Source organism: Artemia franciscana, chromosome 7 (genome assembly GCF_032884065.1).
Source record: "Artemia franciscana chromosome 7, ASM3288406v1, whole genome shotgun sequence".
NCBI lineage: Eukaryota > Metazoa > Arthropoda > Branchiopoda > Anostraca > Artemiidae > Artemia > Artemia franciscana.
Genome location: NC_088869.1, coordinates 43,316,394 through 43,328,566, shown reverse-complemented (window position 1 = coordinate 43,328,566; position 12,173 = coordinate 43,316,394). Strand labels below are relative to the sequence as shown.

The 12,173-nt window shown below is 35.5% G+C and overlaps 1 protein-coding gene across 3 annotated transcripts in view; it reads left to right on the top strand.

Moving 5' to 3' along the window:
• LOC136029336 (beta-galactosidase-1-like protein 2) overlaps positions 1-12,173 on the top strand; it is a 156,289-nt gene that overhangs the window by 24,545 nt on the left and 119,571 nt on the right. For all 3 annotated transcript variants that reach the window (XM_065707622.1, XM_065707621.1, XM_065707620.1), the window contains 2 exons: positions 4,957-5,142; positions 11,868-12,009. In XM_065707622.1, the coding sequence (XP_065563694.1) occupies positions 5,024-5,142; positions 11,868-12,009 (261 nt within the window). In that variant the 5' untranslated portion in view covers positions 4,957-5,023. The remainder of the gene's footprint in view (positions 1-4,956; positions 5,143-11,867; positions 12,010-12,173) is intronic.

The following is a 12,173-nucleotide window of genomic DNA, read 5'->3' as shown; positions in this document are numbered from 1 at the left end:
TTTATACGTAAAGTGTGGACCTTAGGCCGGATTGATGAATATGACTTCACATTTTGGAAAGCTTCATAGAACTCTTGCCTGGGGCCAAAAAGGATGGTTTTTGCTTGTCCTTGAGCCAGAGCCTATAGTGTGTGAAGTGAAGAGGAGTTGTATAGCCTATGTCAGAGAGGACTATCTGAAGTTATGCAGCCAAGCTTTCGTTTCATCAAACCATGTTTCTGCTTTCGAGTGGAAAGCTTCGTTCTAGCAGGCAAGCAGGCAGGCACCAGTTTCAAATTGAAGATGGACTAAAATCTATAAGTGTTAAATATATGGGACAGTTACCCTGCCCCACAGCCAATATATCTTCTTTGAGTGATAAATAGAAAAATTTAGAGAAGCAAAAAAGCGGCATTTTCCCACGGGTCCGAAAGTGCTGCCGTGATTTCGGCTGAGTTTATCATTCGGTTTTTCGCACTTGGGATTGCGGTAGAGAAGTCGTATCAGATGTGCCTCTTAAACTTTAAAAGTTCTCTCATTGCTAGAGAAATTAGAGTTTATCCTTTGCTCCTTTCTAAGTGATGACGTTAGAAACTTGGCCTACGGCAAAAAAGTCAACTTTTGAACTAAGACAGATAGATTTTTTTGACGGCAGTCGATAGCTTTTGATGAGCTGATAAAAGTATATGTCATCCATTTTTTTGTACAAAAATTCCTTCATGAGATATACCAGTTTGAAAGTTTAAAGGGGTTGACAACTTCAGTAGTAAGGTACACACTGAAACCAAAAATAGGCCGATACCAATTGTGAGACATATAGGGGAGTTGTAAGCAGCAGTCGGCTGTTAGCTCATAATCATCCTCGGCAATGAGGGGTTCGCAACTCTTACTAGTTGGTGTACCTATTTTTTGTTTCCGTTGTATTTGATGGTAAGACCAATTTGGTTCCAGTGGTAAGACATGTAGGGGACTTGTAAGTAATAATCGGCTGTTATGCTTCAGTCGTCGTCAGTGATGAGGGGTTTGCGAATCTTGCGAGTTGGTGTACCTAGTATTTGTTTCCGGTGTATTTGATGATAAGATCAATTTGGTTCCAGTGTTGGTAAGTAAGACATGTAGGGGACTTGTAAGTAATAATCGTCTGTTAGGCTACAATCATCTTTAGCGAAGAGGGGTTTATACCTTTTTCTAGTTGGTGTAGCCTACCCATACTCACTGTAACCTAGAATTAAGTGTTTACGCAACGGCTACAAACGATTACGTAAAACAACGAGGCAGTTTCGTAATAATTAATAAAGTGTCATCTATGATAATTTGATCCTGAAAAGTTACGGATATCTTTATAATACCAACTAGATTATATAAAATATTGTTCCAAGTTTTCATTCGTCACGATGTCTACGATTGAAAAGGATAAAGTTCAACTGGCTGCAAAGTCAATTTAGTCCCTTCTTTCGATACTATTTTTTTTTTTTTTTTTCAACGCTGAGGAATGGCCTTTGATCATCTGATTACTGATCAATAGCGAAGAAACAGAACCAAAGTGTTGCTCTCGCAACACTTCAGCCGGCGAAGCCGGACAAAGGTTGCCACAACACTTCACGTTGCTCAGGCAACGTAGGTCTAGTTTGTATTGTATCTATCTATCTATCTATCTATATAAAAACGAGTTGTGTGTATGCATGTTTGTTTCTTTGTAAAAAGAGCGTTTGCATATGACGTCATTATTAGTACATAAGGCTTTGTATATACACAGACAATGGGAAAGCCAAGAATGTTGTATATTCGCAAGTTTTACGTAGTTTGAAACACATATATAAATCTATCTATATTCACAGGTGGGACACAGGGACACAACTACAATGGCACGTAACTAATATGGCGCGTAACGACTTACGCGCGCGGGGGGGCTTGGGGGGGGCGCGAAGCGCCCCACTAGCTAGGTATTGGGGTGGTGCGAAGCGCCACCCCAACAGCTAGTATATTAATATATATTAATATATTCAAGATAGACTTGAAAATTATTTCAAGACAAAAAAATGATATCATATATATAAAAATATATATGATATAATGAAAATAGGGATGTTCGAAATATCCAGTTAAATAATTTTATATCTATTCACTGTCAATAAAAAGGTATCATCCCTATTTTGAACTGTTTTACTTTCCTCATATGCCCCCGGGCATAACTTGTAACCCTTGCCTTGAGGGTTTTGGGGGCTGTTATCCCTAAAGAAGAAATTTCCTGATTTCTCAACCATGCTTAACTAATTGGATATCTAAAAATTTTGATTAGGTTTGTTTGGGGGAATGATGGGAGTTCGGATTGGATGGGGCTCATTTTCCCATCCAATGGGCCCCATTCAGTCCGAAGTTCGTATGACCAACCGTTCCATATAAACCTTATATGCCCCGGGGCATACATTACAACCCTTACCCCTGGCCTATGCGAGGTTGTGTCAATCGTATTGTTATAAACTCGTTGGACTATTGTGGACAAAACGGGTACCTCATGATTTCAATCGAATGAGTTTGGGAAAAGAGGATTCAAGGAAGGGCGGGGAGGGGGCTAGTTGTCGTCCATCTCATTTGACTCTTAAAAGGGAACTAGAATTATAAACTCCAATCAACTGAGCCTCCTCTAGAGCCCACACGCCCACTCCTTCCATAAAAACCTCATATGCTCCAGGGCATAACTTGCAACCCTTGCCTTGAGGGTTCTGGGGGTTGTTATCCCTAAAGAAGAAGTTTCCTGATTTCTCAACCATGCTTAACTAATTGGATATCTCAAAATTTTGATTAGGTTTGTTTGGGGGAATGATGGGAGTTTGGGGAGGGGGGGGCTTGTTGCCCTCCAATCGTTTTCAACTATTAAAACGGGAACTAGGGCTTTCAATCGAATGAGCCACTATTTTTTACACTAGAAAAGGGTTAAAATATTGGTTAAAAAGCTACTATTTGATTATAATTTCATTTTGTTGAAGACATGTAATCTAGAGGCATTGACTCATAACGATCCAATAAAAAAAAAAAAGTCAGTTTGAAAATCTTAGTCTATTTTTAAGGTTGTCGTCCATCACGTTTGACTCTTAAAGGGGAACTAGAATTATATACTCCAATTAACTGAGCCTCCTCTAGAGCCCACACGCCCACTCCTTCCATAAAAACCTCATTTGCTCCCGGGCATAACTTGTAACCCTTGCCTTGAGCGTTTTGGGGGCTGTTATCCCTAAAGAAGAAATTTCCTGATTTCTCAACTATGCTTAACTAATTGGATATCTCAAAATTTTGATTAGGTTTGTTTGGGGGAATGATGGGAGTTTGGGGGAATGATGGGATTTGGGGGAGGCTTGTTGCCCTCCAATCGCTTTCAACTATTAAAACGGGAACTAGGACTTTCAATCGAATGAGCCCCTATTTTTTGCAATAGAAAAGGGTTAAAATATAGGTTAAAAAGTTACTATTTGATTATAATTTCATTTGTTGAAGACATGTAATCTCCTTCCGTACCTCCTTTCCTAGAGCTTAAGAAGTCACATAAAGACATCGCAAGACATTCAAAGTCGGAGAATAAGTGATTAAAACGGAAGCAACTCTAAAAATATGATTAATAAAAGTTGTATATTATAGCCGAAAGTAAAATTCGGTTATTATTACTAGATTGGTTTCTTATGAACTTTTATATTATTCTCAGATTTATTTCTCACGAATTGTTTGTCTTTATTTCGTACTACCAAACAGCAGCCAAAACTCTAAAAAAAAAGAGCAATCGCAAAACAAAAAAGAGCTGTTCTCGATTTTGGTGGTCTTTTTACAACCGGTTATGTCTCTTGTACGGGAATACAACCAAATTTTACGAAAAATGCATTAACTTGCTTCCTCAAATTTAACTTGAAAAAGTAACTTGATAAGCTACTTATGATAAAGGTCAGGTCAAATTCGAAGATGGGTATTGTATCTTATTATCTGGAGAGAAAGTAGCAGGGGGAGGTAAAATTTTCGAGAAATTCTGTTTGCGATACTTGAGAAGTGGAAGTTGGAAAAACCCTCCTATACTATTATTGTAAACAAAATGCTTTCCAGGAGATTGTTTTTGTACAGAGGGGGTTTAATTCACAAAAACAATGGGGTAAATATGGACAAGAAAGGATAAAAATTGCAAAAAATAATACAATATGAAAGGCAAACATTGCGTAAATAGTTTGGTTCTGAAGTGTATTTTGAAATAAGCTAGGCCCGCGTTTCCGGCTAGCATAGCTTTAAATCATGCCAAGTTTATCACCTGTGAGGATACACACCGTAAGCTTGTGGAATAAAGTTTTCAAAACAAGTGTGGTAAATATCGCTCAGATTAATGAGTTAAAAGGTCAGAAATTATATGTGTGGCTGGGATCTAAGTTCATAAAACAAGGGATAAAATTCTGTTTTTATTCCCAATGCCGTGAGGAATACGCTATGATCTCAACGGAGATCATAGCCACTTTGAGAACTACCCTATCTCTCAATGAAATGTCATAGGAACTACCCTATCCCTTGTCGTATAGTTTAAAACTCTCAAGAAAAGGGCTGGTTTGGAGTAGTCACAAACATTTTTTCAAGTTTTTTTTTTAAGTAAAAAAAATAATTAATTTCTCAAAAGTTTGATTAACATTAGGAATCAACGTTAATAGTTTATAGAAAAACGTTGAATAGTCTTTTTTTTCTTTGCTGATTTGTCATCCCCCCACTCCCGAAGTAAAGTGTACCTGCTTGACCATGGAAACTATGTCATAGAGCCTTGTGTACGGTGGTCCGAGCCATCGGGTAACCAGTAAGCTCTTATTCCGGTAATTAACTATGTTAACATTAGAGCTAAATTAGTGCATTCAATATAGACATCTGTTTAATCATTGTGACAGTACAACTGCCGTCATGATAGCTATGACACTGAAGATTCTATTTTGGAATTTAAAAAGTAGTTTTTGCTTTTCGCAGATACGTTCCATGGAATTTGCATGAAAAGACAAAAGACTCATTTGACTTCGGAGATGGACAGAGTGAAATGTCACCATTCCTGGATATCGTTAGGTTTGTCAAGATGGCTAAAGAAGAAGACTTGTTTGTGATTGTTAGACCTGGGCCGTACATTTGCTCAGAATGGGACTATGGGGGACTTCCAAGGTAGGTACAAAGGATATATTAAGCTTATTCAAAGCTTATTACGCTAGAATCTTCGTCCAGTTTGAGAGAGAAAAACTCAGGGTATCCCAGCGCTTTTATATAACCGTAAGCGATAAGAGTTTCCTGGTAGTGTAGTTTGAAGCTATCTATTATACGCTATATTATTAAGATTGTAGTCGTTTAGTTAAATAAATGTTGAATATTAGAAACATCTTTTAAATGAAATTTGTAATTCGTACTACAGCCCATTTTTTGTAATAGTATTACTACTAACAACTTATTGTGGCATCGAACCGACTATAACTAAAAGAGCTCGGCACGCTCCTCCTCCATCTCAATCCATTTAAAGCTTCCCTGTTCAATGTGGAATAACAGCTGCATATATAGAGGTAAAAAATTATACACCAATACTAAACTTGGAACATATAGCTCTCTAAAAAATGAATGGCCCTCCTCTAAGGAATTGTGTGTTTCAAGACTTAAAGGCGTTAAAAAATAAACAAGACGGAAAAAGGTTTTCTATTTCATTGTGATTGGTTTTCAAAAGTCTCAGGTTGTAAAAAAAAAAAAAAAATGTTGCGGTAGGGTGTGGTTTCGTGGTAGTAAGATCTCTTCATCCAAGATTTCTTCGATATAGACTGTAGGTCTAAGAGCATGCAAAAAGTGACATTGAAATGATGACATATGTAGGGTTAAAAGGACATAGAAACAAATAAATTTTCAGTTAAATCCGTTTATTTTGCTTCTAATGATAAACACAGTTCAAAAACAAATAAGAATAGTAAAAAAAGCATGACCGTTGCTAATTACGTCTGATCTACCATAATAAGGTATTATAAGTGCATTTTGACCTGGAACCCGAGCTCTGGTTTGTGCACTAGGTGGGCATCGGTCTATTATAACTTGTTATGTGATCTGAAGCATCTTTTCTGGTTTCTGTGGTGTGAGCTCTAACAACCCCAATTCATTCTGTAACGTACCTTTTTTTTTAATACATATGGCAATTAGAGTATGTACTTTATGTGCCAGTTTTTAAAGAATTGCCCACTTTAGAAATACTTGAGTACGAGTTTGGTTAAGATTGAAGTAATTTTAGTAACGAGGTTTTGCAAATTGAGGATAAGTCCTTTAGTGAGGATTTGGGAGCTATAAATCAAATGACTTGGGATTGTCTAAAAAACATTTGAGTTAGCATTAATACTATACAAGAAAATTTTTCCTAAAAAGCATTAAAGGTACCATACTCCAGACGAAGAGAAAATGGGTGTCTGAAATACTTTCAAACAGTTCGTGGTAACGAACTGTAGTAAGGAGCGACCCGGCTCAATAGTAACCAAAACTCTAAAAAATTGAATTTTGATATTAATAGCTACATCAAAAGAATTGCATTTTAATGCTGATTTTAAATATATAAGTTTCATCAAGTTTAGTTTTACCCATCAAAAGTTACGAGCCTGAGAAAATTTGCCTTATTTAAGAAAATAGGGGGAAACACCCCCTAAAAGTCATAGAATCTTAACGAAAATCACACCATCAGATTCAGCGTATCAGAGAACCCTACTGTAGAAGTTTGAAGCTCCCATCTACAAAAATGTGGAATTTTGTATTTTTTGCCAGAAGACAAATCACGGGTGCGTGTTTATTTGTTTGTTTTTTTTTTCTTTTTTTTTTCTTTTTCCCAGGGGTAATCGTATCGACCAAGTGGTCCTAGAATGTCGCAAGAGGGCTCATTCTAACGGAAATGAAAAGTTCTAGTGCCCTTTTTAAGTGACCAAAAAAATTGGAGGGCATCTAGGCCCCCTCCCACGCTCATTTTTTCCCAAATACAACGGATCAAAATTTTGAGATAGCCATTTTGTTCAGCATAGTCGAAAACCATAATAACTATGTATTTGAGGATGATTTACTCCCCTACAATCCCTAGGGGAGGGGCTGCAAGTTACAAACTTTGACCAGTGTTTACATATAGTAATGGTTATTGGGAAGTGTACAGACGTTTTCAGGGGGATTTTATTTTCGTTTTGGGGTGGGGCCGAGGGGAGGGGGCTATGTTGGAGGATCTTTCCTTGGAGGAATCTGTCGTGGGGGAAGAAAAATTCAAGGAAAAGGGCGCATGATTTTCTAGCATTACTATAAGAAAACAATGAAAAATAAACATGAAAACGTTTTTTCAAATGAAAGGTAGGAGTAGCATTGAAACTTAAGACGAACAGAGATTATTACGCATATGAGGGTTTCTAAAAATACTTTAGCATAAAGAGCGAGGTATTTAGGAGGAGATAAATACCTCGCTCTTTATGCTAAAGTATTTTTAGTAATTTCAACTGTTTATTCTACGGCCTTTCTGATTCAGGGGTCATTTTTAAAGAATTTGGACAAAACTTAAGATTTAGTGTAAAGAGCGAGGTATTAACGAGGATACAAACCCCCTTGTATACATAATAAAAATATAAGATTATGAAAGTTTGTTACGTAAGTTGCTAATTTATAAGTTACGTATATTTTTTACTAATAAAAACGTTCGTTAAAAATTAAAAGTTCTAGTTGCCTTTTTAAGCAACTGAAAAATTGGAGGGCAACTAGGCCTCCTTCTCCACCCCTTATTTCTCAAAATCGTCTGATCAAAACTAAGAGAAAGCCATTTATCCAAAAAAAGAATTAATATACAAATTTCATTTTAATAATTTATGTGGGGAGAGCCAAAACCAAACATGCATTAATTCAAAAACATTCAGAAATTAAATAAAAAAAAAACTAATCTTTTTAGCTGAAAGTAAGGAGCGACATTAAAACTTAAAACGAACAGAAATTACTCCGTATATAAAATGGGTTGTCTCCTCCGCAATCCCTCGCTCTTTACGCTAAAGTTTGACTCTTTGCCACAATTCTACTTTTTAAAACAATTAAAAGCTTTAGCGTAAAGAGCGAGGGATTGCGGAGGAGACAACCCATTTTATATACGGAGTAATTTCTGTTCGTTTTAAGTTTTAATGTCGCTCCTTACTTTCAGCTAAAAAAATTGTTTTTTTTTATTTAATCAAAATAAAGGCAGAGTTTAATTGAAAGATATGCAGGGTTCAATGGACGAGTTAGGGATTTAAATCTATAACGTATATTAATGGCAGTTTTTTTTTATATTGAAAAATGGAAGTAGAGCCTTCAGCTTTCGAAGAGTTGGATTTATTTGGTTTAGTCTAAGTAAGCCATTCAATTTGTTTCATGAAAAAAAAAAATATTAAAAGATTCACTGATTCGTTATATCATATATCGTATATATCTTTATGTACCCGATATCATATAATACCCGATATATATTTGGGAAGCACCAAAATTTCACTGATTCGTTGTATCATATATCGTATATATCGTTATGTACCCGATATCGTATAGTACCCGATATAACGTTATATCGTTATATCATATGATTCGTGATATCGTTATATCCTACACGCTAATTATACATCTCTGCTGATTTCAAAACGGTCTGCTTCCTTCAGTAATACTAAAGTCGGTGCTTTGGTGCCCAGGTCGTCTTTCTATGGATCTTAAACTGGGGCAGCAGCCTGCTAATCTCGCTACCCAAGAAACTTAAAGGAATCTAAAATCGTGTGTGTCAGCTGCAAATTTTGGCACTTGGAAAAATCATTAAAGTAATGTAAAAGACATGGTAATACATCTGATAGATATTAAAGGGATCAATACTTTAAAAAAAAGTTTCTCAAGAAAAACATAAGTCAATAAAGGGAAGACAGGGAACACATATCCGTTCATGTAATATCTCCATCCCTCTGCCCCCAAAAGCCAGAAATACAAAGTCATAAGAATAATATATTTATGTGTGATGTAGAGTATCCGTAGTTGCTTTAGCAGAGGAAAAACGCAGGAAAAAAAATTCGACACCGTCTCTCAGAATACGTTTGAAAAAACGTTAGAACTGAAATACAATTTATTGGATTTCTTAGGATAAGGGGATTAGCAAACCGCTTCCAGATTTTGGATCCCAAAGATTGGTGCCGAAAATCCAATCTTAGTGAACACCGATTTCCTCCTGACCATCAACAAACTTCATATACCACAAGTCGTATTACAGAATAGGGTCTTAATCTCAGTAGTTAATTATGAATGAAGAGGACGCGTCCTGATGGTTATAGGAGACTTCCCCTTGAGGATAGCAAAATTCATTACTACTAATCAAACTAAACTTATAATCATCTTCTAAATGAGGCTTAGTAATTTGTTCTTACTGTTATTTTAAGAACTTATTCTAAAATGAAGGGAAAAGAAGAAGCTCTAAGCAGGATGTGTGCTTACTGGCACAAACATTGCTACAAGTTTGTAACACTAGTTGTAGTCCGGAAGAGTAGGTTATTTTGCAGTGTTGCCTGGAAACTCTGTGCACTACTGTTTGTTCAAAGTTCCTGGCGTAAGTGGCGTAAATACTGCTAAAAATCTGGCATGGCCTTGTGCTGTATTGTCCCTGGGTGGCTGTGTGCCGCGATGAGTTTCTAGTAGTCCTCGATGTCTACAAAATGGGGAAGATGTGCATTCTTCAACCCATGAGGCAAATAACAATTAAATTTTTAAGTCATTGTATCAATTCTGACACTTTATATTCAGTAGACTTTAATAGTTTGAATTGTGTAAAAAAATTTGTGAAAAATTGGTACTTTATGTTTGACCTGCTGAAAACTGTTGAGGTATACATGGGGTTCGTTTTCCCATTTAATCAAAGAGTAACGAACTGTAAGTAAGCGGTAACGAACTGTGAGTAAGCAGCGACCCGGCTCAATTGTAATCGAAAGTCGAAAAAATAGAATTTTGATACCAATAGATATATCAAAAGAATTTGCTTATTATACTGATTTCAAATATAGAAGTTTCGTTAAGTTCAGTTTTACCCATCAAAAGCTGTGAGCTATCTGCAAAATTGTGGATTTTTTTTGTGCCAGAAGGAAGATCTTGGATGCGTGTTTACTTTTTATAATTTTTCTTTTTTTCTTCCAGAGGTGGTTGTATCGATCAAGTGGTCTTAGAATATCGGAGAGGGCTCATTCGAACAGAAATCGTTCCGAACTAAAAATCGCCCGATCAAAATTTTGATATATTTATATTGTTCTGAATAGTTGAAAGGCCGAATAACTCAGCCTTACCCTTGAGATAAAACGACTCCTCACAGCCCCTGGATAAAGTTCTTTAAGTTATAAAGCTTTCCCATTGTTAACGTATAGTATTTGTTATTGTGAAGTACGCATACATTTTTCGGGGGAAATTTTACAGTGGGGTAATTTTCCAGAATTCCTATACGAAGTTCTTCTTTTGTCTTCCTTTCTCTTTGCCAATTAAATTTTACGAATGAAGATGTTTAGGGTAATTGTCCGTGGTAAATTTCCACCAGGGTTGAATTGTTTAGGGGATATATCCGTGGCGAATTGGGATTTTTCTGTGGAGATGGAGCCAGATTTCCTGGAATTATTTAATAAACGATCAGAAAAAAACAAGTTTCATCCATTGAAATTAAGAAGAAACATTGCAACATGAAACGAACAGAAATTATTATGTATATGAGGGGGTCGCCTCCACCTCAACGGCTTGCTCTTCACGCCAAAGTTCGAATTTTGTCTCAATTCTTTAAAAACGACTCATGAAACAGAAATTTCGTTTAATTAGAACAAAAATGTCTTTTTTATAAGTATTAAAAAGCTTTAGCTTAAAGAGCGAGCTGTTGAGGATGGGGTGACCCCCATCATATACATTATAATTTGTGTTCGTTTTAAGTTTTAATGTTGCTCCTTACTTTCAGTTGTAAAACTTGTTTTTTATTTATTAATTAAATAGAAGACGGATATGTTTCCTAAGGCAATATTTAATTTGATAATATTATGTAGAAAATATACAACAGATGTAAATCTAGAACTGAGAAGGATAATTTTAAAGAAAAAATTGATATATCAATCAATTTTATATTAAAATGAACATTACAATTGCATTTTTCTAAAAAGCTGAGAAATTAGATGTAATTTAAATATCAGAAATAAAGTTGAACTACGTCTTTTTTCTTTAATAGAGCCTTCTTTTTAAGTTACAATATTTAAGCTAGATTGTAATACTTTTGGTTAAATCAAGCTTACTAAAGTGAATAGAAGTTGGAATCTTTCAAGTTGCTAAAAGTTTTTCGTTGGAAAACAAATATGCCTTTGGCTAACAGTGACAATTGTTTTTCCATTTTGCCAAAGTGGATAACTGTTTATTTCATTGACTTATTAAAATTAGTAAAACAAAGTGAAAACAAAAATACAGTGAATCTAGTATTATTTATAGCCGTAGTTTTAAGTTTAATCTGGACGAAAAGACTTCGCAGGCCATTCCAAGCATTCAAGAATCATGGTTATTTTTGAGGTTATAAGCAGGCCAAAATAGTAACAAAACTACAATTTGACAGTTCTAGGTAACTTGAATAAACATATTAATAATCCTTATTTGTTTTCGAGCGATCTATTACAGAGGCTGCTCTGCATTCTTCCTGGTCCTAAGGTACACCACCCACTCCAACATGATGATGCCCAAGTATTCTGAGAGAAATAAATTGTATCTGATAAAGTGCTATTTTTCCTACATCCAGTTATAACCTTATTCAAATTAGTTAATGAAAAGGTTTCCTATGCAAATAAAAATCCCAGAGTAAAATCTCTTTATCTTTAGATTGTATAGTTGGTATCAATTTTTAGTTGGCTGCAAAGAGATCCGTCTATGAGAGTACGTACCTCCTATCCTGGATACCTTGAAAGGGTTGACAAGTTTTTTGGCATGCTTTTACCACTACTTACTGATTTACAGTTTACTAGAAATGGATCTATTATAGCTTGGCAGGTGAGATCAATTGTCATTTTTCATGTTTAGTGTTTACTTATTAGTGCTTACATCTTATTATTCTTTTTGCTATTACTTATAATGTTTTTGTTTGTCATTAAGTATTAATTATGTTATAGGAATTTATAAATGTTAAACTTATTTTTCTTTTTGTAAATTTTTTT